The 27,719-nt window shown below is 33.8% G+C and overlaps 2 protein-coding genes across 3 annotated transcripts; one reads left to right on the plus strand and one right to left on the minus strand.

Annotated features, from left to right (window-relative positions):
- The first annotated feature begins 126 nt into the window (after positions 1-126).
- Positions 127-16,944, plus strand: LOC125050329 (zinc finger protein 678-like). Its single transcript, XM_047650085.1, has 13 exons — positions 127-518; positions 590-721; positions 903-1,262; positions 1,621-1,758; positions 3,674-3,811; positions 4,696-4,823; positions 4,987-5,061; positions 6,946-7,078; positions 11,941-12,065; positions 12,494-12,647; positions 13,555-13,674; positions 14,958-15,155; positions 16,100-16,944. The coding sequence occupies exons 1-13, from the start codon at positions 411-413 to the stop codon at positions 16,277-16,279; spliced, it is 1,989 nt and encodes a 662-aa protein (XP_047506041.1). The 5' UTR covers positions 127-410; the 3' UTR covers positions 16,280-16,944.
- A 178-nt stretch (positions 16,945-17,122) lies between these two features.
- LOC125050671 (zinc finger protein ZFP2-like) lies at positions 17,123-25,873 on the minus strand. Of its 2 annotated transcripts, XM_047650659.1 has the most exons (14): positions 25,639-25,872; positions 25,254-25,382; positions 24,907-25,173; positions 24,626-24,787; positions 24,318-24,455; positions 23,707-23,828; positions 23,196-23,270; positions 21,966-22,098; positions 21,017-21,147; positions 20,201-20,357; positions 19,278-19,397; positions 18,704-18,916; positions 17,582-17,756; positions 17,123-17,220 (listed from the first exon to the last, which is right to left on the minus strand). In XM_047650659.1, exons 1-13 carry the CDS (start codon positions 25,744-25,746, stop codon positions 17,589-17,591), a joined length of 1,923 nt encoding a protein of 640 aa, XP_047506615.1. In that variant the 5' UTR covers positions 25,747-25,872; the 3' UTR covers positions 17,123-17,220; positions 17,582-17,588. The 2 variants fall into 2 exon arrangements, with proteins under 2 accessions (XP_047506615.1, XP_047506616.1); XM_047650660.1 differs by lacking the exons at positions 17,123-17,220; positions 17,582-17,756; positions 18,704-18,916 and having other exon boundaries at positions 19,279-19,397; positions 20,197-20,357; positions 25,639-25,873.
- Positions 25,874-27,719: the final 1,846 nt, after the last annotated feature.

The following is a 27,719-nucleotide window of genomic DNA, read 5'->3' on the forward strand; positions in this document are numbered from 1 at the left end:
TTGCCATCAGATTCTGGTAGACCTATAGTTTATAACAATCCTTCATAAAGATTGTATATATTTTATATACTTATTTCATGCGTGTGTGTGTTTTTTGTTTATTGGTTTCATTTTAAAATGCTTGTCTTGATCTTGTGTAGGTCGACTGTTGGGGTAGTAAATAGAGTTCATCTCTAATCAGTCTAGTCTTCCTAGTCTGTGGCAACCATTCTATTACTTAAATTGACATTTCCGAAAGAGGCTATTAATCAAAATTGTTGTTGTTCAAAATTTCAACTTATTATTGTTGTCATTTAAAATTACATCTTTTGATTTAAAGTAGCCTAAACTACAGGGTTGACGGACGTAACTATGGAGATTTAATATGTGTATCGAAGTGTAAACGACAAGGAATATCAACATTGTATACAATGGGAAAAGTAAAAGCTTGTAGGATTTGCTTACAAATGAACTTGAGGCTAGAGAATTTACACTCGAACTTTTTGGGAGTTTATTACGAAATAATAACTGGTTTGAATGTAAGTCTTAAAATATAATAACATAACCGTAAGCATTAATTTTCTATTGTATGTTTACTATGGAATTTCAGATTAGTGAGAATGAAATGCCGGGTTATTTTTGTTATGAATGTGCTGCTTTATTGAAGAAATTCTATATATTTAGACAGAAAAGCCTTAAAGGTCTAGAAGTGTTGCAGGGTGTTCTAAATACTTATGGCAAGGTGTGTATGGATAGATTATTTTGCAATATAGATATTGTTTTGTTTTACCTTTTAAACATTTATATTAACTATCCTCATTCTATAATTTCTGCACTAAATATAATAATAGTACTAAAAATAATAAATTGATTCTCTAATGATCTCTAATGATATGCTAAAAGTTTTCTACTATAAATTTCAGATTACAGAGAATACCATTAAAAAAATGCAAAAGAAAATGTCTTATTTCGAATCCGGTTTGAGTGTTTTTAATGGTTTTTCAATCAATATTTTTCCTGATGGAGTTGTAGATATAATGGAAAATGAAGATATGTCTGTGGACAATAGCTGTGATTTCGACAATACAGATAGTTGTTTAGGTTTTTATGATTTAGTTAAAGAAGATTCTTCTGAAAATCTAAATAGTGATATTGAAGAAAGTTACATAGATTGGTTAAGTGATGAGGAGGATATTGCAATAGATAGTAGTATGACAAATATTGAAAATGAGATGATAATAAACAAACAGTCAAATGATGAGTCAAACGAAGAAACAGTGGAGGTATACAGTCACAAATATAGAAACTGTCTGAATTTAATCAGTTCTATTTCTAATCTTTTAAATTTTTACCATAATAGTAGTTTACTTTTAAACATTTATAACAATATATTATATAGTTGGATGAGAGGAAAGTCTTGTGTGTGTTGGTCTTGTGGCCATAGTGTGACCCTTAACCTCAGGGTTATATACATAGAAAAAAAGTCAAATGCACCTCAGGGTGCATTTGACTTTTTTTCTATGTGCACAATTAGCACTTATTTGATGGTGTATGCAAACAAACTCAAAAATCTACAACATCTCTTTTTCCCATAACCATTGTATCAAGGGTGTGTATCATTATAACAACCAAATTTTTTAGCAACCAAGAACCTCGAAATTAAAAAAATCTGTAAAAGTATTCAAGAAACCAGTCCAACTTTTAAGAAAGGATGTTATTCAGCCAAAGCAAATTGAAGATTTTAATTTTGAGAACTATGTCGACGTCATCACATTTACGGTAACTATTGTACAGAAAAAATATATTTTTTATGCGGTTCTGGCAAAAATATTTTTGTTGTCTACCACTTTATCACAAATAAAATTGACTTTGCAACTCATATCATGTTTACGCAATATGGCATTAATATAATATGTTATGATAAAGAAATGAACATCTGACAAGTAATTCTACCACAACAAATAGGTTTATTAATTTTCTTTGCAGAATTTTTACCTAAAGCGTCATTCGTATATAAACCAAAAACAAGTACAAATTTCAACTACGAGGCGTGTATTTAAAGTAAGGTCTCCATTTATTTTTTTCACGTTAAATAACATGTATTTACAAAGTTTAATACATTGCTGTAAAGTTTGAAATCTAAGCTATTTTTCTATATAATCGCCATTCACTTCGATGAGTTTCTACATTCGTACGACAAACTTTTGTATCCCCTCCTCGAACCATGATCCCGCCGCCTCGCGCAGGAACGAAATGACCGCTTCATGCACAGTGGCGTGGCTAGGTGACCAAGGGCCCTGGGGCAAATTAAAAAAATGGGGCCCCACTGCTATGTAAACTGATTAGGTTTTATCAAATAAAAATATGAAATATACAAATACTTTTAAAATGCTAAGCTACTTAAGCTTATTTGTGCAGGGCAGGTAAAAATATATTAAACAGTAACAACATAGAGAAGATTCAAGGGTTTATTAATAAGGTCGGGACTACCTACCAACTGACTAAATAACAATTATATTTAAAAAAAATCTAGTTTTAGCAAAAGTATCAATGACTTCGTTTAAATCCAGGCTTGATGCGGTTTTGTTTTCAATTGCTATCTAATTCGAGTTATACAATAAACTGTAGCCGAAATTTTGGGAATTCCTTAGGCATATCTTTTGAATTTCTCTCAAATTAATGTTTTGATTTAAGTGGGGTTGCAACCTGTCATATTTATTTTGAAAATGGGAGAAATTTCCAAAAGTTCAGAACGATCGAGATTTCTTGTAAGGATTCGAGGGCCCCCTGACCTTGAGGGCCCCGGGGCACTGCCCCGCCTAGCCCCTAGGTAGCTACGCCACTGTTCATGCACCTCTTCATCATTCGCAAATTTCATTCCTCCTAGATGTTTCTTCAGGGCAGGAAACATGTGGAAGTCACTAGGGGCGACGTCGGGACTGTAAGGAGGGTGGTCCAACACATCCCAACCAAATTCCGTAATGAGTGACGTTGTTTTGTTGGCCTATTGTTAGAGACGGTATTGCAGATTATTATTCACCAAAATTGAATGAATAGAGTCTCTACTGCACACATCTTGAAGTTTTTCGGCCAACTCATTGAGAGTCAACCTGCGATCTTTCAGCTCAAGCTCTTCAACTTTCCGCACTGTTTCATCGGATTGTGACGGCATGCCGCTGCGCTCCTCGTCATGAACGGCGGACAGCAGAAAATTCTCTACACCATTTTCGAACATTTTTCACATCCATACATTTCTCACCATACACTTCTTCCAATTGACGATGAATTTCTATAGGTGGAATTTTTTTTGCGTGTAAAAACTTAATGACTGAACGTAACTCGCACCTAGCGGGAGCGACAACCGGTAACTCCATCGCAAACGGCTGCTACGTCGAGAGTGAGCGTCCTAAATCCTAATGTTTAGGACACCCAGATGTCGACTTGTGGAGGGGGGCCACACGTATACAACAGTGTTGCCGGATTTCACCTAGCGCTACTTGCGGCGATACGGTGGCCTTGGAGACCTTACTTTAAATACACGCCTCGTACTATGGCTAGTATCATGAGATGTTTATTTAAAGGTCGCCTTTGTTATTTGTACTTGATAATCTAAAATGATTAATTCCATAAATAAGTTTAATATGTTCTTACACCACCACTTTTGTATGATTGATCTTAAATAATGTTTTTTTAGGAAGAAGAACAAAAAGAAGAGATAAGAAAACGTAAAGATACAGAAAGTTACGAAACTGCACCATTTAAATGCGAGTTGTGTTTTAAAGTATTTTTGGACCCGCAAACTTGGCAACACCATATGAAGAAACATGATGTGGTATGTTATATTATGCTCTTCTAAGTTGTGGATTGTGACTCTTACATTATATTGATTTGTGGCTTAACCATGACACAATTAAGCTGACTAAATATCACAGGCCTGAGAAAATAACTTGTAAACGAAACGATGGCGCGTTTTGTTCGATAGTTATCGGTCAATAAATTTAGACGTTATTTGACGTCACCAATTTATTTGATATTTACTTCATACAAAATATTTTAAATAAAAAAGACACTACAATAAAACAAATGATGAACTATCGATCTATTTATTGAATGAACATAACAAAAACAAACTTCAAAGAAATAATATTGAACAAAAGCTTCAGAGACATCTTTCTTAAATTTGCTGTAAATATACTACAAAACAAGGATTGTGTGGTTTTATGAAACCACGGTAAAAGTGAAACTTTTTTTTACATCATAGACATTTAACTAAAAAATTTTGGAATAATATTCCATTAAGGGTATAAAAATCGCTTCATGAATCTTAATTTGATATTTGGAAAATTGGAATGATAATGGGAAATAATAAAAATAGACTAAGTCTCCAACTAATATTTTTATTGAACTCTGTGTCTTAGAGAGTACGATACATAATATTTAACAACTATTTAGATTATATACACATATTAAATAATAGTCTAAACACTACACGGTCAGCTGCTGCGAACTATAGGCGCCGCCATATTGGCGTTGGCTGCTATGACGAGCGCCTTTATCCCTACTCCTTGGCCGACCGTCATGCGACATGCAACACACAGACGAAAAAGTTTGAGACGATGTAATAAAAGTTTCCCTTTAAAAGATGCTTTCTCATGTATGATATCAGAATACATTTTATCATAACTTTATGCAAATAGAATATATTTTTACTTTCAGTCGTCAGGAATGGCGCAGTGTAAAATCTGTAAGTTGCGCTTTAAATCAAAACGTCGTCTTAAAAATCACATGATGTATCACGCCAAGAAGTATAAATGCAAATACTGTTCATACGTTTCGCGAACTACGTGAGTATTATCATAAGTATTATAATACTATTATATATTTTATAGAATAAATAAACATTTCTTAGTCCAGGAAAATATACAATATAACTGGTAAACATTTTTTTTTGTTTTTTTTTAATTTATATATCGAAACTATTTAACAGTTTGACTATATGTATTTCAGATCACAAGGTTGGAATCACATATTCTGGCATCAAGGGGTTTTGTACCAGTGTCCACATTGCGAAGAAATGTTTTCGTGAGTGAATATACTTTTATGTATATCAACAAAATTTCTACATTGCATGAAATTTATCTACCTTACCTAACCTACCTAACTATATACATGATTTTTCGTTTCTTTTTAATAAATCATTAACAAAGTTTTAGGCGGGTATTAGAATAATGAATTCATTGTAATTCAATTTTCATTCAACCTCTTAGTAACGTTGGAATAAAATCAATAGTACATTTCAGAGTGTATGTTTATATGTCAAGTAAAATTATAAAGTGCGTTTTCCAATTGCAGCACTAGAGCGCATTATGCGGTATAATGCTCAACGTTGAATGTTCCAACTACAGCAACGCTTCGCACAATTGCTTCTCGCAATTAATACCAACACAGTGACATAAAATTTACCAGTGTTTTTCTTTAAGTTGGCATTTATCGAAATTTTCGTTTATAGTAAATATTATTTATTGTTGAAAAATTTGTAAGGCTTTCGTTTCCTCGTAGATTTTGAAAATAATTAAAGTTATTTCAAACTGCAAAAAAAAAAATAGAAATATAAAATAAATAGTTACTTTTTTTATATTCCACATTGAAAATATGAATACAATTTTATTTTAAAATTCGGATCTGTAAACAAATTTATTTTACAGGATTATAGTTTTGTAAACATTGCAATGGTTTTGAAAAAGTATTTATTTTTTTTAGAAATCATTAAAAGAAATTACTCAAAACGTCAATGATGTAAAGTTTACCACATTATGTATACATTAATGAGGTTGCTAACTCTATTCAGAACATTTTTTTTGTCAACACTGACTTAGCGCACTCTGCTGATGCATTTGAAAACTAATTCACGTTCCAATTAAGCTTAAGCATTATGCGGCATTGTGCGGCACTGAGTCGCATAATGCTCTGTAATTGGAAAACGCACAAATACTACTATATTATAACAGATACATAATCTATAGAATAGAGGTTAAATTGTTAAATGTACCGTCGGTACTTCTCTCGCGCACTAAATATATACTTTTAAAATAATAATTTCTATCTTCGTCTTATCCTTGGCTAAAGATGGCAATCTTTTTGCTAATCTTCATAGAAAAGACTTGGTGCTTTGACCAATTAGTTCTATATCTCTTTTTTTCTTTGGCTATAATGTCGTCGGAGGCATTAAGTAACGTTTGTGTATACCAATAGCATAATAGCATTTGTAATAAGTATGATTAAGTACTACTTATTTCTATAAAATGTACAGCAACTTTTGGGAAGGAAGTTTCTGTTATGTTTATTCCTATAATTTGTTCTGTGTTGTACCTTTAGTTGCCATACGTTGGACCGTCTGTCAGGACATGTACTACCGTCTGTTTGGCTGTATTTTGTTTAATTTTAAATCTGTGAACAATGAGAATCCATTATGACCTGTCAACATCTGCCTTACCAGTCCCGTTGGTTTTTTTGTTTTTCTTCTTATTATTTAAAAACTTTAAACAACAAAATAAACACTAATTTGTTAAAACTTATTGCCATTAAATGTTATATATAATGTTTAGTTGAAAGCTGTGTTTTCGTAAAATAAAAATTTACTTCGCCGGCATGGATATTGAGAGTAAGAGCAATTTTGTGAAGATAGGCGTGGTAATGGTATTTGACGACTCATTGGTCTAGTGGTTAGTACCCCTGGTTCGATCCCCGGCTGAGACGAACATCGATGTGATGAGCATTTGGTTTTGTGCTTAGGTCTTGGGTGTTTTAATATGTATTTATATATCTATAATATGTATGTATATCCGTTGCCTAGTACCCATAACTCAAGCTTTACCAGCTTAGCATGGAACTCGGTCAATTGGTGTGAATTGTCTTTAAGAAAAAAAAAATGGTGAAAAGTTATTCTTATTATTAATATTGTTACAGCCAATGGACGTCGTACCTCAGCCACGTCCGAATAAAGCACCCATCGGACTACATCTGCCCTCACTGCGGATACTCCTTCTTGTCACAACACGGTCTCAAAATGCACAAGAATTTAAAGCATCGTGGTGTCGCTGTATGTACATAACTTATTTCTTTCCGACGCAAAATGAGAATGTTATACAATGTGTCTGCCTTTAACTTCTTAACGGGTGGAAAGTACGGTTTCTCGGGTTTCGAGCTATTTAGTAGCGACGTTGTAACATAATTTAACGAACCAATATACGTCTATACTTAGAACCAAAGACAATTAAAGTAATAGACCAGCAATGTTCATATAAAAAAAACGCGTTAGAAGTTATATACTTACTTATATATATACTTTTTTGGCGTAATAAGTTTCTTCGAGCACTTTAGATGGACGTTTCCCTCTTTTACATTTTTCTTGTCCATGTTAATGTTCACTTCCAATCGAAACTATGGGTATGTTCCGATATACACTGCGACCACTGTACAGAGTACCGTCAATTTAGTATACTGTGAAACCGTTTCTCTATAGCCAGCTATACTGGTTACAATTTAAAACGGAACGCAGTCCAGTATACTAGTCAGCTTCGTTTTTCGACACAGTTTTCAAATGAGTGCTTCAAAGTTTTTCAATTCAACAAGAAAAACTATTATTGGAGTATTATCGCATTAAAAAAATCTATATTAATATTAACTGTCAATTGAATTAATACTACAAAGAAAGTAAGTTAGAATTTTAAATGTTTGTTATTAAACTGTAAGTTATATCAGCCGTTAGGCATTCAAGTGGTTTTGATTGATCACGTGATCAAAGCACTGCGAGTACCTTACCTCGAAAACGCCAGTGCTCGCAGTAGAAGTATAGCGGGGATTTGTGACGTCATATATTTCCCTAGGACGCTGCGGCTGTATACTGGCATTCCATAGCGGAACGAATTTTTAAACAGTGGGAGCACTATACAGTACTCGCAGTGTATATCGGAACATAGCCAAAGTCTTTTATCATATTGGAACGGGTTTTTTTCGGGTTTAAATAACCACGACTCTGAAAAACACTACGCCATGACAGATAATGCAACTTGTTGATAAAACAGAGCAAGCGCCAATTAGCGGTCCAGACTGTTTTACCGACCGTTATTCAGGGTGTCGGTTTTTCGTGACAGACAGACAATTATTGGGATGTTTTGCTAAGACTTATTTTACATCTTTATAACTGAAATAAGATTATTGAATTTACTAGTACATAGTGTTGCCCAAAATCGGTCTTGGTCTTGCAGTCTTGGTCTTGTTCTTGCGTTTTTGCAAGACCAAGACCAATACCAAGACCGCCTTATTATAGCAAGACCAATACCAAGACTGAACCCTGCAAGACTTGAGCAAGACAATACTTAAGCCTGCAAGACTCTTGCGTCTTGCAGTTAAGACAAACTGAGATTTGGGCGTTATTAAGTAGGTATTTGGTTTCAATCCCGATTTTGAGAAACGTTCCTCAGTATCAAAACCGTAGGTATCACAAATCATAACACTAAACTAAGGGCTGCAGTTGTATTTGTAATTGGCAACGTGCCGCTCGTCTGAAAGCACCCTGAAACGTATTGTATTGATTAGGTAGGTAAGTACTTATTATATTTCAACAATTTATTAAGTAGGTAGCGTGTTAATACTCACAAATCTGTTCCCTAATAACTTTCTAGCAAAGTTCATACCTTGTAGGTATCTACCTATAATAATATGTTATGCTTGTTAATGTCTAATGTGCAGATCTAACGTTAGTACTCGTAGGTTGGTATGTGCTTAAAATTATAGTTAACAAAATTATATAAACATCATGTAGGTGTGAAACTTATGTTTCAAAGTTTATATTATTCTTCTATTTAGCAAAATTTAAAACTAACAGCGAGTCGAGTAGGTCTAGTAACAGTTTCTACGGCAGCCAATACTATGGTACAGACGCCAGCACATCAAGGTACTACAATCTATCAAATTTCTTCAACAGATTTTCAAGTTTATCGCTAAAGAATTAAGGTTCAAAGTTGATTGGGGAAATGTGACGTTCTGCGAATAAACTGTTGGTCGGTCGGTGTATTAAATACCTACTTATTTGATAATTTACCGACAAAGACGCGGTTTGCAACAAGTGTAACACAGCATTTGACACTGAGCGCCGCATTCGCCGACAGAGGCACACAAATTTTTACCTATTTTGGTAGGGTTGGTATAGCAGTATAAAATTAAATGACCTTGAAGATGTCCCAGCAGTAGGTAGGTATAAATTGAATGCCCTGAGTTTTTTTTATTTAAATACATTCTCACACTGGCTTGAATTCGAACACTACAGCGTTAAAAGCTGTCGGGCGAGATGATAATTAATAACTAAGTAGGTATTGCATCTATTGAATTGCGAATATTTTGATTTCGAAATAATCATTGTTAATATCGGTAAATGGTAGATAGTGAGTGATACCTAGGTACTAAAATGTGAGCAGCAAGATTGAAAAGTGTATATGCCATGTCAGTGCTTTCAATAAGTTTATTTTAAAAAAGCTCTCTAGTAAGATTTAGAGTTTACCATACAATTACACACAACATATTATTGAAAAACAAAAATTATGAAAAAGATATTTAGACTGAGTACTTAGGGTCGATTCGACCAAACAAGAGTAAATCTTAATCTTAGAATAAATCGTCAGTTAATCGAGAGTAAATAAATTTTACGTTTTACCAACTACAAATTCTAAGAATAGTGGGCTTATTCGGGAATTGTAACTATACCGCCGTTTCGCACGGAATAACAGCTATTCCTAGAATAATTTAATGGCGTCAGTCAGTCCAATCAGCTGATTTCTGTCATTTCACAAATATGTGTTCTGTGTTTTAATTTCAAGTCAACGCAACGCACTACATTAATAGGCTGGCATTGTATAATGAAACGTTTAAACAATTTATTATTTATTTATTTATTTTTAGATTTTTTATTTTCTATAATATTAGAATGAAATTCTCTAAAAAAACTGGGCTCAACAGAAGTTCCTGTTTAGACGAAAGCCTCAAACAAACAAGAAATAAAAACTTTTTGTTGTCGTTTGACACCTGTTAAAAGCTACTTTTTCACACTATAATACGGCAAAATCGAGTTGACATGATGTATGCTCTTACACTGTCCCGTTGTAGAACAACATTTATTTGCCGAGTTTTATTTTCGTTCACCATTTTCTTGCTATTCGCGTATTGTTATTCCTAGCGCAATTATACTATCGATTACGTGGACAAACGACTATGGATTTACTCGAGATTAAAATCATGGAATAGATTATTCTTGGTATAGTTACTCGTGTATAAATTGAAGTTTGGTCGAATCGACCCTTAGGAAATTAGTAGAAAAAATATTCTATCGTGGATACCTAGTTATTAAAAAGTGGATAAACGTTGTGTTTACTTAATTTTATTTTTCTGTGCTAATGCCAACATCGACAACCCCACCAAAATAGGTAAAAATTTAGTCCGCTTCTAGACTTTGTGTTGCCGCCGTCGCTTTCATGTCAAAGGTCGCCGCCACTGCCCATGTTCTAAAGAATAAAATAAGTTTCCGGGTGCTCAGAACGGACGCAAATAGATTATGTTGTCCTCGCAAGGAAGAATGTAGTCGTAAGGATAGGTAGATTTTATAAAAATTGTTATAAGTAATAAAAATATACCTAGTTTATATTATTACTAGCTGGCCTGGCGAACATCGTACCGCCTAACAGTCGATTCTTTATATTTATACTTATTCTGCTATTCGGGACACCGGTCTAGCTAGTAAGATAAAAAAAGAAAATTGATAAGACAACAAATACATTATGTCAAAAAATAAAAATTTACCTTCCCGGAACCCCTCCACTAACACTTGAACTTTATGCTATGGTATTAAAGTTCAAATTCACTTTTAAGTATTATTACGAATATTTTGTATGGGAATATAGAAAAGTGTTGTTTTTAGACTGATTCACTCAATTTTATTTTAATTTTTCTCCGTAAGAACCATCTTCGTACTTCAAGGTATATTATTAAAAAAAATTAGACAAATCGGTCAAACTGTTTTCATGTTATGTCGTGACAACGGAAAACGGGTTTCATTTTTATATATATATAGATTACCTATTATACCTTTTTAAAGGACATTGCACTGCAAAATTGGAAGTGGGTGATTTTAACAAACTTGAAACGTGGAAAAGTTCCAAATATGAGCGACGTCATATTGCTTTACGCATTTTGTTTTAAAATCATCGAGAATTGCAGTGTCGGTTTATCAACTTCTATCGTACCTACTCTAGTAGCGACTATTGTCTTCAGCGATGATTTAATAAATAAATAAAAATAATCGTCGTGTATGTACGACGATTATTTTTCTAAGGAATACAATTTTGTTGTAGTAGGTACCTACATCGTTTCTTACTTAGGTACACATACTTTAACGACAGTACCTACGTAGCAAAGCGCGCCAGTCACGAGTACGACAAATTGCCTAAAAAATGTACCTACGCACACTGCAATGAAATCTGCTAATCTCAACACAATGCCTGTAGCCTGCCTGCTATTATTGGTTGATGAACATTGTACATTGGTGAATGCTCCAGGATAGCCCGCAAGCCCCCACAAATAGCAATAGGCAAATAGGTATTTGCAAGTCTTGCGAGACTTGCGAGACTCTTGCTGCAAGATCAAGACCAAGACCAAGACTGAGAGCGCAATACCAATACCAAGACCGAGACCAGGTGTATTGACGCAAGACAATACCAAGACTGGCCTAAGTCTCGTCTTGGTCTTGCATTTGGGCAACACTACTAGTACAGAAAATACGAGAAATAGAAAAACACCATTCGAAGTTCTTTCTTATTTTTATTTTGGTTTCCTTGTTATTTTATATATTGCATTGATATACTTCGACCAGATCACGGTTGATTTTACTTTTATCCAATTAGTTGTAATTAGGACCTAAATGAAGACAACGAGGATCTTCCATACTGCTCAGTATGCGACATGAAGTTTGCGTCATGTGAGGCTTACAATCGGCATATGGCGACTGCGAAAAAACATATCGTGGAATCTGAAAAGAAGTAAGTTTGCAATTAAGATTAATTTAAACTAAAGTTATAGTTTTAATATAAATTATTACATAAATCAATTTATTATTATAAATTATGCATAAAAACATGACCCGGTAAACATTTGTTTTGCCATGTATATTTCTAGGAAATATTATTTTAGTTCAATAAAAATAGCTATCTACAAAAATAAAAAATAAGGGTTGATCGTAGAGGGGTGAACATTAGGGGTTGTATCTATTTTTGTATGCTGTATAATAAAACAATAAAAACAAAAAAAAATTGGGGTGGACACCCCTTATCATTTCGGGGGTTGAAATATAGATAGTAGCCGATTCTCAGACTTACTGAATATGCATATAAAAATCGGTCAAGCCGTTTCGGAGGAGTATGATAACTAACATTGTGACACGAGAATTGTATATATTAGATTGTTTCAGAAACGGATGTCGCGAATGCGGTGAAAAGTTCTCTAGTATTGACGAATTGCGGGTACACTCGCGTACTGCGCACAGGCACAAAGCGGGTAAGGCGTTACTCAAGCGATACAAAGAGAAGTCGGACAGTCGAACTTGGCCCACGAAATGCTTGCTTGTACGTACTTATTTGAGCTTCTATCTTGATTTTTATCGACTAACGCGTGCTAGGTATATATTTCACTATAAAACAGCACCGCAACAATTGCCAATCGGTCAAAATTGGGAAGAGATCAAATTTCGATTGATAGATGTCAAAATTGTATCAGTTAAATTCAAAGATATTTTATAGAAAGCGTCGATCTGTCATATTCATACAAATATCTATCCAAAAATACCGATCTATCCTCCCAAAGATGGTGTACAAAAACAGATTGAATTATCAATCTCTAGTAGTAAAAATTGGATGAGTATAGAAAGCGAATGTAAACCAAACAACACGAAAAATGATAATGTATAAAAACTTGGTTAGCACTCTGTGGGCGTATTTGAAACTAAACAGAAGTGGAAAAACATGTTATTCACGTATTAACCTTACCCACAATTATACCACATTTGTGTTATGATGGTGGGTGTGTGTGGTGTGTGTGTGTGTGTTGTGTGTGTGTGTGTTGTGTGGTGACCCAGTTTCTTACTGACTTTTTCTTAAAATACCTGTCACTTTCAAAAGAAAAAAAAATACCTAGGTATTTATACCTCAATAACTACTGCACTGGTTTTGATGAATGTTAGATATTTCTAATATTATATTTCTCATTGCAATATACTTGTTTCGAAAGCTTGATTTGAAATTAGTCTTTCAACATCAAACCTTATCTAATTAGAACAAGACCTATTTTTTTTAAGTCAGTTAAAATCTGTAGAAAATTGGTAGTAATCTCTTTAAACCACATTAAAAATGTCTAAAAGTACAGTCCGTGAAAAATCAAAGCAATAATTGAGAGACTAACATCGTGGATGTCTATTATTTATGCATGTACATATATTGTCTTGTTTTGTATCAAAAAATAATATAATTATTACAGTGTTCTGAAGAAATAGCAAACGCGCGTCAGTACTGGTCGCACTTCAGACGGGACCATCCCAATGACGATTATCCCGTAGAGAAGAAATATATCTGTGATATCTGTGGAAAATCATTCCGGGTAAGAATATTTTAAACGACAGAGATATCCAGGATTAGATTAGATTTGGTGTACTGTTTAAATTCATCAATAAGTGGAGTTTTTTAATGTGAGGAAGAAACGTGCAGGCTTTTATAGAAGGTTCTCAAGTGCGTTGGCGACGTATAAAAAAAGGTAGTCGTAACGGTTTGGTGATACCTGAAACCTTTAAAAGTGCTTTGACGGCAAGATGATAGATTCTGTCTTGACGTCGGAAAAAATTTAAAGTATCTACGTATTTAAAATCAATAAAATGTTAGGTATTACGAATATCCATAGCGCAAAATAACCTTTATCACACACCCACACTTTCGCACCATCACACAACACACCCGAATTAGGTATTACGTAGTTTGGGAGAAATATCTGGGTCTTAGAATGGATACAAATTTAAAATGGAACTTTCATATATCACACATAATTACCAAACTAAAATCACTTATAGGCAGATTTTGGTCAATATCTAAATGCATTCCGCAATCTGTACGTCATTTGATCTATAATTGTTTAGTCAAGCCACATTTCATATACCTAATTGAAATATGGGGTACAGCATGCAAAAACAAAATTTCTACAATACAAACACTACAAAATAAATTAATAAAAGCACTATTCAGATACAATTTTTTAACACCTACTAATAAAATCTACCAAGAAACTAAAATTATGACGATTAAACAACTATATGTTTATAGTACCTGTATCCTTATTAAAAAAAATTTAAATAACTCTCTACATAGTAACTTATCATTTAATAAAATCAAATACACCACTACACGCAATACTCGTCGAGCGAGTTTGCTTATCTTGCCAAAGCCGCGCACAAATTATTTAAAGAGATCTATTAGGTATGAGGGTGTGCAATTGTTTAATCGGTTGCCGTCTAAGGTTCGTAACATTGCATTGGCGTGTTTGATCAGTTCAAAAGGGCATTAAAGACACACATCAGAATGGGCCCATTAGACTAAAATTGGGCTAGCTGATGACGACGTGTATCTCGTTCGTATATACTTAATATTAAATTTCTCATGTAAATAAAAAATAATTTTTGTAATGAGAAAAAATATACATTAAAAATTTTTTTTAATGTATATTTTATGTATCCTATCGTTGGTTATTTTTTAGTATAATTGTTTTTGCTGTATATAATTTATGTTAGCTGTAGGATTACGAAATAAATAAAGATAAGCCTCCGTAGCCGAGTTCTCGTGAAGAACACGTAAGAAAAGCAATCACTCGTTTTATAACTTAACATAACATTTCAGAAAAACTCATTCTTAACCATTCACAAGCGGATCCATAATGGTGAAGTACCCTTCAAATGCAACGAATGCGACAAAGTTTTTTCGAACAAAACCAATCTTCAGATGCACGAGAGATGGCATTCTGACGAGCGGCCCTTTATTTGCAGCGATTGTGGTAAAGGGTTCAAGGTGAAAACGGCTCTGGATAGGCATTTTCGAGTAAGTTTTTCATGTTTTATATTAACTAGCAGTGCCCTGCGGTTTAGTTTAGTCTTCCGTAATAAATAGATTATATAGCTTTTTTTTATTTGAAGCCGTAAGGTCAATATCGGGATAGCGCATTTAAGTAAACGATTAATTATTATCTTGAATTATTTCACATATGAGATTATTTGGAGTGTTCAGTGTGCGACTCACCCTGGAGATCGAAGGTTCTGGATGGATTATCTGTGTTTGCATTTACACTCGTTTCTACGGTGATGCAAAACATCGTGGGGAAACTTGCCTAAGGGTGCGTACAGACTATATAACATAACATGTTATACAACATGTTTCAGATAATGTGGACACTGAATGTTATAAAACATGTTATTGATATGTACCACAATCTTATATTGTTATGTTATTGATATGAACCCAGCATCTACGTTTTTTGTTTTTCTTTTTTATTTAAAATTACAATAGTCGCTGCCCCAGCCAGCAAAACGTCCTCTCATGTCGACATTGTGGATAGCACTGGAGAACGACAAACGACAATGGTTAAATAACATTGTTATCCTAATGTGTACAGTATTGTTTTATGTTATAATGTTGAATAACAAGGTTACATAATGTGGACGTGTTATAAAACACAAGTTATATAATATGTTACATAGTCTGTACGCACCTTTAGACCCAAAAAGTTGACGTCGTGTGAACAAAAGAGTGATCACCAACTTGGCTATTAAAAAAATTACGAAACAAATGCACAAATCTGAGACCCTAAATGCTGTAGTGACATGGTATTTTATATGAGATTGGTATTAAGTATCTCATAGCTATCTGAGCCTTATAGTATTTACAAATAAAAACCTTAATTTTTGGTTAATTTAATCTTAATTGTAAAATTCGTTAAAAAAAGTTAAATTTAGTAATAATTTTTATTTCCGTAATTTTTTTTTCAGTGTCACACTGGTGAGAGGCCGTACAAATGTAAAGTGTGCGGAAAAGCCTTCGCCCAATCCAACAGTGTCAAAGTGCACGTCAATACAGTACATCTCAAACAACCGTATATTAGGCGAACTCGACTTAAGAAAAGGATCAAGAAATTAGCAGCAGACACAACTGTACTATATTGCACATAGATATTTTTGTGTAATTAGGTAATAAATGACGGATAATTTTATAATAGGTTTCAAAGAATAAATTAAAAACAAATTTAGAAAAATGAAAGTACCTGTCCATATTTATTAAAATGTCGCCGCTAGAAATGAGTTTTCCAGAAATTTTACTACAGAATATATTATTACAATTGTATATTTTCTTGTAATACGTGATTAAGAATTGTTTGTGTTTGTGAGTTATATTATTTATTTTCCATTAAAAGCAGAATGTCTAAGCTAAAAGCACGCACTAGATGGCGCTTTGGGCAAAATATTTTTTTTGTGTATGAATTTTATTTGCTAACAATACACTGAATACTTTTTAAATGTAATTTTTACGGAATGTGGTACTAATGTATGTTTAGTGAGATGTACGACAAAATATAATCGTATTAATAGATCACTGTCGAACATTGTTTATCAAGTAACTCAAGTCACAATCTCCACTTGAGCACTGTACTTCAAATACGATAAATTATTGCACAACTCTTGGAACTAGATTTGTTTCAGTGTATTGTGGAGATAAATATGAGTAATTTAACTGACGAAAGGTCGAAATATACTTTTGTGCGCAAAAGGAATTGCTATTTCTATAGAAGTATTTTAAGTTATTATTTTGTTAAATCTATAAAGAATAAATATTAAAAGTACATACTGTTTTACTGAAAACTAGCTGCCCCCGCAAACTTTGATAGTTTACTTAGCCTTTTTAGTATTGCCTATATGCTTTCTTTTATATTTGAATTTAATAAAAAAAAAAATAGTTCTATTGCGTATATAACGACAACAGTTTGATATGGATGATGTTGAAATAAAATACATTAATTCACTACGTATATTATATTTATAATAATTTATTAAAAGCTAATCGTATAGAGTATTTGAGTATTTCATGTTTGCAGCTCAGAGTCGATCGGTTACATCTGAAAAATAAAATATAGGTAAAAAATATTCTTATTAAACAATACTTTATTGTTTTCGAGGACACTGGATCATAGATGTAATTAATCAGATAAAATTGTATTTCAATAAAATTTTAAGTTGACGGATGGAAATATTATTACATATGTTAAATTTTCGAGTGCCTTTCAGCAGTTGTGGTCATTTTGGCAAATGGCGTATTACGCGGCAATAAATGTACAAATTAGAAAATGGCTGCGATCGAGCTGTCAAAATCTGGCATTGACGTTTAGTTGACGTAACTATTCCACGCTCCAACTCAGGTAACGATACAAATACGTAGTAGGATAATCTATTATCAGGTTAAACCTGAAATATACTCACATAGTTATTACTGCGCAAGAGCATGACGCCTCATCATACGCTCGCGTTTAGATCGGCTGACGTACAATGGCGGCAGTTTGTGATGTACTGTCCGTATGTGTTGTTGGCAGGTGTTGGACTGGCTAAAAGATTTGCCACACAACTCGCATGTGTACGGCTTCTCGCCCGTATGCACCTGATAAATGAATTTTATCTTTCTTGTAATATACACACAATGTTAGGGTAACTCTGTAAAATGTTAGGAAGAACGAAAAATTAAAAGAATGTGCAAGAACAAATCTTTTTAAACTTTTAATTAAAAAAATGTAAGCCATATTTTATATTCTATAGTTCCGTTGGTTGCTTAATTTGTTAAATGTTGAATCAGGGGTTTCTGGGTTAAACTTCCAAAGTATGGTTTGGCTGTAAAGACACTTCAGTGAAGAGCTATGTTAATTAAAGCGCCGAAGTCATAAATTGTCACTAGAATAAATTCCGTTACTAATATCTTTTATTTATTACAAATACAATTAGCGTGTTAAACAGACATCCACTACATACATATGAAACATTAATCTGCGTAGATATATTTAGTATAAAATCTTGCCAACGTTCGGCACAGTAATATATTGGTACAAGACAAATCAAATATTTAATGTGATTAAAAAATTAAACCAATGAATTAAATTATAACAACTAAAGGAAAATTTATTTCAAAGTGTCAGGGGAGGAATGATGGATATACAATCGGGATATTTGAGTTTTGGCCAAAACGCGTTCTTTTGAAAGGTACAAATGGGATGAAAGGACGCCGTGGGTATCTAGAGGGTTCACGAAATTTAAATTTAGTTAATAAATTGGGGCTATCAACCTGCTTAAATATCTAAAATGCAAACGTCATAAAATCTCCAATGACAACTACTTAAAGTGCGCTAGCCTTCTAGCTAGTTTCGTATGTTGGCAATTCTTTTTTAGAGAAGATACACAGAAAGTCTTTTTAAATATCTCCGCGATTTCTCGGAACAAATTTTTATTTTTACGCCTATTCGGTTTTTGCGAATATGACAGACAGAACAATTCACATTTATCCGACTTCTAAAAACCTGAGACAAATTTAAGCGAAATTATTATTTAACAAATTACCAATCCGTGTCTCTGTAGCACACTTTTAGCTTTGAATCCCATTCCGCACACCGTACACACGTGCGGACGAGCTTCCGAGTGCGTGCGTCTGTGTGCGTATAAAGAGCTGCGGCTCACACACACTTTGCCACACGTCTCACACTTGCCTCCTCCATTTAGCTCGTTCGGTCCACCGACCGAGTGTTTGGCGATGTGAGCGCTTAGAAGACGTTTCTAGAACATACGGTAAATAATATAGAACCTGCAAAATTTTACGCAAAGAAAACTGCAGTTTTGACACCGGATTAAATTAATATTTTATTTACATTATACCCAAAATATATTAATATTATTTAAGATTAATAGATTTTGGGTTTTCAAAATTCTAAGATGACTTTCATGAAATGTTAACATCTGGATAAATATTTGCATAAATTATGGTAACCCACAAAACTTACATATTTTTTTATATTCACAAACTAGCATATTTTAATACTTGGTCAAACAAATTTTTGTCAAAACATATAATTAAAAATTAATGAATAATTCATTATGATAATGGTAATATTTATAAGTTTAATACATTTAAACTCACCGGAAATCCTTTCCCGCAAACATCGCATATAGAATCACATCCCGCGTAATAATCTTTCTCGGGATGCGCTGTGCGGAAGTGCCAAGAGTAGATGTAGGCATTCGCTATCTCCTTGCCACACTAACACAAATATTCAAATTAAATAAATATCAAAGTACAGTAAACTCAAACTCAAAATATCTTTATTCAAGTGGGTAACCAAGTACACTTTTGAATCGTCAAGTTAAATTAATCGTAAATTTACATTTACTACCAGTTCGCAAGTCAAGGGCGTAGAGCGGGTAAGAAGAACTGGCAAGAAACTTTCCGCCACTTTTTTTAATCGCCAAGTGTTGTCATACAAATTGTTTGAACAGTGAACTGGAGCAATTCAATCTCAAGGATTAGGAGTAAATCAATGATGCTCAATTTAAGTATTTTTCTAACAATGTGGGTTGTGTGTTTGTAGCTTGTTACATGGACGAAAGTTCTTAATTTTAAATTGTTACAATACAAGTTTTTTAATTGTTATAAAATATATAAAGCAAGTGATAAACTCGACTAAAAGATGGAGGAAATGATGGACTATCGATATCAACTCCGGAGAAATAAATACAGATAATACAACTTTTACTACAGCTGTGATACTTTTTGACATTCAACACCTTTTGTCTTCAGTCACCGTGACCACGCACGCTGTAAAGCACGCGAAACGTCGAAAAAAAATTTAATTATGTAAAATAATTATAAGTTTATAAAAATATATAACTTCAACCCGGTAAAAAAGTGTTTTCTTTAAATGTGTAAAAGTTATGTTAATAAAAGAAAATACTAAGTGCATGCATATTTAGTCTCTCATGTCACTTAAATATATGTACACTCTTTTACTTTAAATATAAAATAATATAGATTTCAATAAATAAATTTCATATTATTATACCTACATGTGGACAGTTCATGGGCCACGAGCGCGGGTCGCCATTGTTCTTAGCGGGTGACGTAGAGTAACTCGGCTTTCGCAGACATTCCGGTCTCGCCCGGGTGTGATCTCGGAGCTCCTTCGGCGTCTTGAAGGATTCCCCGCATTCTCGACACCCGTATCTACCATATCAATTGAGTTATGCAATAATTTATTGAAACCGCAGAGTCTGAGTTCGATTTCCGCCGAATTCTAGTCGCGTAGGACAGAAAGTCAATCACTTTAGTTATGGTGCATGGAAACTTTATTATATATATTATTTTTTTAGTTTATACTACTACCCGGCAAACGTTGTTTTGCCATGTACCTACATTATTTCTAGGAAACATTTTTTAGTTCAATAAAAATAACTATCTACTATAATAAAAAATAGGGGTTCATCGTAGAGGGGTGAAAATTTAGGGTTGTATGTATTTTTTAATGGCAGCCTACGGAACGCCCATAAAGGGCAGTCATCGCAGCCCATGGAAACCCGTTTTTAGTGAGTGCGTTGCCGGCCTTTGAGGGAGGAATACACTCTAACTTTGAACAGTTAGAGGTCGTATCTCTCAAGGAAGACCCCCAACCCGAAGACTATTCCACAGTTCGCTAGTTCGCAAAAGAAAGTGAATTATACTATTATTGTTTCGCTGCGGTCTAAGAACTTTCGGGTTACGCATTAACCACGAAGGCCGTTAAAACTGATCACTTACTTACCAATTAAGATGATTAATGAAAAGGAAATGCAAAAATCCCCTATAAATAAATTCCTTTGAGTTAAATTACAAATAAAACTACGTACTTATTCTCGGCCGTGGCCACGTGTTTTCGTGCCTGGACCAAGTGACGCTTAAATGCTTCTGGAGACGCGAACTTCACGTCACACAACTCGCAAAATGGCGCCTCAGGGTTTTCTTCTATTTCAGTCTTTTCCTGTTCATATTTAATTCGTTTATAAATAATATAATCATTACTATTTCTGTTACTTAGGTTAACATGCTTACAAATACGACAATACATGCATATTATTAAAGCCATTTGTTTTTAATGTAAATAATTTTAATAATTGTGGCGCTACAGCCCACACATACCTTGACACACGGTGTTTTTTTGGTTCTATAGTATGCTTTCCTCACGATATTTTCCATCACCGTAAGAGTGAAAGTTCATTGGGAGGTACACAGCCGGGCTTCGAAACGACAACCTCAAGGATGAGAGTCACATGCTGAAGCGACACTAGGCCTACACTGCTCTTATATACTATACGATATAAGTTTTGTCTGTTTTGGTTATATTTAGTTCGCCGATATTGGCTGATACGTTTTAAAAATGTTCAAATATTTTTCACTAAAACTAAAAAAATATGATTATTCTAAATTAAAAAGTTATACCAAAGTTAACGATAACTCACGTTTACTTGTGTGTGTCGCAGACTCTTAACGATAAATATGATTATTCTAAATTAAAAAGTTATACCAAAGTTAACGATAACTCACGTTTACTTGTGTGTGTCGCAGACTCTTAACGATAAATATGATTATTCTAAATTAAAAAGTTATACCAAAGTTAACGATAACACACGTTTACTTGTGTGTGTCGCAGACTCTTAACGATAAATATGATTATTCTAAATTAAAAAGTTATACCAAAGTTAACGATAACTCACGTTTACTTGTGTGTGTCGCAGACTCTTAACGATAAATATGATTATTCTAAATTAAAAAGTTATAACAAAGTTAACGATAACTCACGTTTACTTGGGTGTGTCGCAGACTCTTGTGCTGCAACAAACCCATTTGAGAGACGAAGGTGTTTCCACATACACCGCACACCCAGTCTGACGGATGCTTCATTCGCAGGTGTGTTATGTACGACATGCGTTGTCTGAAGCAACAACAAGGAAATCTTATATTGCATAAACCGAAATCATACAATGATTTTGATGCATCTGATATGAATAATTATTATAATAATATTTTTGTAAAACTTCGCTACATTACAAATAAAACATAAATAATCAGGGATCCCACGGGCGGCTTTAGCGTAAACAAGCGATTTCTTCCAGGCAACCTTAGTAAAGAAAAACAAGAAACAGTAAAGTGTTCTTGCACCAAAATTCTAAATGCAACACAAAAGACTAAAGCTGCGTATAAATTAAGCGCGGCAGCCGCGCGAGCCAATGTTCGACCAGAGTTGACCTTCATTTGCCGCGCGAGCCAATATGAAGATATAAATTTAGTTGGACGTGACTGCCGCGCGCGGCAGGCGATCGATCACAAACAGACCGCGGCAGATAGTCGGACCAGTTCACTCTTGTAAACCTGCGAGTATGGACGCGCGTGGGCGGCTGCCGCTTTCATTGTGATTCATCATCTTATTTGTAAAAAAAATAAAAGAAAAATAAATATAATTATTTATTTAATTTTTCAAATGTAAACTGAACTTTATTGATTATAATGACTCCTTTTCCAGTCTTTGATTATTTAATTGTAATTAATTATTTGCATGCAATCAAAAACTATTTTTAATAATGCCAGAGAAGTATAACTTCTTACGCGCGTAAATAAGTACACGCACCCTTTTTTACGTATTCGCCGCGCGAGCCAAATCACCAAAACTATAACCGTCCCAACTGCGCGCGAGCCAACGACTGAAGCTCCTTTGATGCGGTCTCAAAAACCGACAGCGAGCGGATCGACCCGCGGCACGTTCGAGCGCGGCAATGTTCGAGTCGCCGCGCGCGGCGACCCCGTCTACATAGAGCGCGGCCGCCGCGCGCGCCAATGTTCGATGGTTTGCCGTGCTTAATGTATACGCAGCTTAAGACTCTATCCCACCACGAATTGCTGTCATGTGTCAGTGTCTCGGGGTGGAATGCGGGCGCAGTGGAGAGCTGGAGCACTGAGGCGCGCCGGCCCGTAATAACAATAATTGTTACTATTAATTATTAATAGTTAGCAACTTTTGCTGAATGTACTTACCTAAACTTCTCGCCACAATGATCGCAATCGTATGTGACCCCTCTGTGCCATAACAAGTGGAGTTTTGCTTGAGAACTGAAAATACACATTCACTAATGATAGGCTTTTATAGTATATTTCTGTTTCAGAAAAATCTCGTCTTATATGAGTATATAGGTACTCATATACATAAATATTAATAAGTATTTTTTAAAAGTCAATTAAAGATGCTTTGTGTTATATTGGTAAGAATAATCTACACAAGATGGAAATTTAAAAATAAATTAAAATATTATTATATAGCCTTTTAAATAGAAAGCTAAATAAGGAAACTTGTATATGAAATTATTTGAATATTGTTGGAGATCCTTGAGGGTGCTTAGAGAGTCCTTGCAAAAATATATAGTTAGTTTAGTATTAATGTATTTATGTTATAATTGTAATTATGTAAATGTAGATACTTGTAAATAGTGTTATTTTAAGGAATAAATGAGAATTAATTATTATTATTTAAATATAAGAAGCAACTAACATGCCCTGAGAGATGTATGGACACTGCAAACAGTGATACTTGGTACTGTGGTACTTCACATGTCTGCTGAGGATCACCTTACTGCGGAATCGTAACTTGCATACGTCGCACTGGACTTCACCCTTGAATAAAACAAAAACTACTACTAAATAAAGGAATATATTACTTTGCAAACTTGATTTAATTGATTAAACATAACAAGCTCATCCCTTAACAACTCTAAGGCGGCGTCCTAATTGGGAGCGATCGTACGATGGCGCGATGCGTTTTTCATCTCACGATCAAAGTGGTCGTGCGATGACCTAACAGGTCTCCTAATAGATCGCGCGATGTCCATCGTGTGATGCCCTCGCGCGTCGACGCATTGGGTAGTAACCGATTAGGACACTCAAAAGAGATCTGTTGCTTTGATTACATGATCGCACGATCAAACGCATCGTACGATCGTTATTAAAGCATTTCATGTGCTCGCACGATTACTTGCGAGGTTCAAATAGGACACTCTGATGAAATCTGTATGTTTGAACTCACGACGAGACCGCATCGTGTCATCGTGCGATCTTCGCCAATTAGGACAACGCCTAATGAAACTAAGATTGAAATAATTTTACCTCATTGTGTTGTTTATTGTGATTCTGCCATGCGCGTGCATCAATAAAGCCTTTGAAACAGATTTCACATTTGTAGAATGAGTTTAAATAATTGCTGGACTCCTGGCGTCTACGCACCTCTTCATATTGTTCATCCACCTAAAGGAATAATTAATACTAATAATACAAAATCTTAATAAGAATAATTGCAATACATTTTTCAAATTTTAAGAAAGCCTAAAATATTGACTTGTTAAAATTAATTTAATCACAACCCTGAATTTTAAATATAAAATCCCAAATAGTTAATATGAAATTCATGTACATACTGTTAAATTAACAATGGCAACATGCTTATATAACTCCTCATCTGCAACAGTCTTACTAAATGTGGCAGGAACAGATTTTTTATGGTCTCCTTTCTTAACACTATTTTGCTTCCGCTCATTCTTTTTCTTTCTTATCCATCTCTGGGCCTTTTGTTGTTTTGCCTGAATAATTATATTAATTTCACAACATATAAGAGGTAAAAATGCTTCAAAGAGCCATCTTTACAGGTTTTGTAATATTTATTATCATTGCCTAAAGAGCAATTGACAAAGAAACATACCTTACGTTTTTTGGCCTTGACTGCAACTTCCTTTTTAACTGGAACTTCAATAACTACATTTTCCTCATTTTTAATTTTGGGCTCTTCGTCACTTGAACATGTCCAATGAAAGTCTACATCATCATTATTCTCTACACTAAACTTTTCTTCTGCGCAAGGTATATCTTCTAATAATTCATTGTCTTTTAGTTGAATTTCATTTATGCTTAGATTTGAACTTAAAAGTAAGCTTTGCCTATCAATTTTATTTATATGTGTTGATGTTATCTAAAATTTAATTTTTTTTTATTATTCCCAAAAACATCCTTAAAATAACAAATAAACAGTATAATTTTCACAAGTCTAACCTTTCCATAGTGCTCTAATATATTTTCTAAAACAAATTGACTGCGAAGACTCTTTTGCCGAAAGCAAAAATACTTTTTTAATAGAGCAGCACACTCAAAACAAGCATATTTTATTAAACCTTTTTGTACCTGGAAATTTTGAATTGTCTAGTTACACTATTATCATATTTAGTTAGTGTAATTCTACCAGTATTAACAGCAGTACAACATGTAAATCAACACCGACTGCAAATCATAGCAATGCTTTGCAGTTGGTGTTCTGGTAGAGATGTTTTACAATATGTTGTAAAAATCATACATATATGATTTTAATTTATGGGTCAATAATATACCAGGCATCATTAAAAATTTGATTAAAAGTAAATCAAATTTTATCATAGCTTACACTTGTTCCTGTCAGTAATTCATAACACAATCCTAAACTTTTTGGGTGTAAAACAGAAAATTTTGTATCCATTTTTAAACAAATTCTACAGGCTTTTACGCTTTCCATTCTGTACTACTAAACATATATTTCAAATGCTTATAAATAATAACATATGATCACAAATTCCATTGAAATTTATTCATTATATGAGATATTAATTACGATTATTTATGACTTTATTTATTTACTATTTTTACAACGCCGAGATATCAGAAAATTTTGACTTTGAAAATTGACATTCACAGAAAAATATTTAAGTATAGGTCTTAAAATAATAATACGAACAACTACAGATATATAAACAATTTTTTTTTAAAAGAGCCTCAGGGCTGCTTTGACTAATACTAAGATTTAGAGAAATCAAGCTTTTGCATAAAGTTAAACCTATTGCCATAATATATTTATCAAAAAAACCAGCTTTTCTGAACTAACTTGAACTAAGACATTAGGAAATCGTTATCTACTACTTTAGTATTTTTTCTAAGGATATTAATGGGTCACGGCTGACGTTACGTCACGTCGCTGTCATGTGCAAGGCTGCTTCCGTCATCACAGTGACATATCCATATATGACAATTGAGACTCGCCATCTTTATTGACGAAAGGAATAAAAACAAATAATAGTTTATATGTACTTTGTTTTATAGTATTATTTAATTCTCAGTTACTAATGCGAAGACTTTCAAATCTTTCTTGGTGTCTCGTAATCAAAAAAGTAATTCTTAGTGTGCTGTGGTGTTGCACTCGCCATGGCTTCACGAAATTTGGATATTGTGCAACGAAGTAAAATTCTGGTGTATCATGAAGAAGGCTTTAATATAAGGCAAATATCAGAAAAGTTGGGAATAACAGTACGTTATTTAATTACCTCACCGTTATTATGACTTGACGATGTAAACATTCATTCTCTCTACCTTATATAGAAAATAAAAACATTTATTACAAAATATGTTGTTGTTATATAAAATTCTTGTATTATGAAACTGTATTTTACAAAGCAACAGAGTAGTATTAAATGTACTTTAAAATTGAATAAATTGTTTCATCAGGTAAAATAAATCTTGCAGTCAAAATACCTTATAATACCTTACTAGTAGCGAGTGTGATAATGTTTATTTGGTATTACAGAGAAATACAGTACGACTATGGATTCGTCGTTATGAAGAAGAAGGTCACCTACAAGATCGACCCAGAAAGCGTCAACAACCATACATGATAGGAGAAGAGGATACAAGAAATATGTTGGCTATTTATGAAGCACAACCATTAACACCAACTAGATTTTTCGCTCAGAAGTTTAATTGCTCTCTTCGAACAGTAAGGAGAGCTCTAGAACGGGAAGGTAAAATCTCTTCCAAAGTTATTATGACAGAAACTAATAAAGCAGCAAGGTTGAAGTTTGCTAGAGAATTTAGAGATTATAATTTTTTCAATGCAATATTTGTTGATGAAAAGAGTTTTCTATCAAGTTCACCTGGACGTCGACATCCATTACGAACAGAGAACATCAAATATGAACCCCTCAATGTAAACTCCAAAAATAAATATACTCGTATTGTAGCAAATATGTGTGGGTGGATGAGTACTGCTGGGCCTGGGGAACTTACTGATCTAAATGGCATGTCAGTGAATGGAGAAAGCTATGTAGACCTAATGAGGGATTCTATAATACCAACCATATGTACAGTATATCCAGAGCTTCCAGAAATTATGATATTTCAAGAAAGTAGTCCGTTACATACCTCTAATGCAGTTAAAAGTTGGTTTCAAAATCAGTCTAGAGTAAAAGTAAATTTGTGGCCTATAAATTCTCCAGATTTAAATCCTTTTAATTATATATGGGCGACAATGCTTCAGCGATGGGATAATAATAATGAGAGGACAAGACAAACGCTTGTTACTCACTGCCACAATGTATGGGAGTCAATGAGAGGCACAGATTTATGTGAAGGATTAATACAATCAATGAAAACACGGTGTGATGCTGTAATTGCGGCACATGGGGCAGCTACAACATATTAGAACTTTTGACTGCAGAT

The sequence above is a fragment of the Pieris napi genome, chromosome 6 (genome assembly GCF_905475465.1).
Source record: "Pieris napi chromosome 6, ilPieNapi1.2, whole genome shotgun sequence".
Classification (NCBI taxonomy): Eukaryota; Metazoa; Arthropoda; class Insecta; order Lepidoptera; family Pieridae; genus Pieris; species Pieris napi.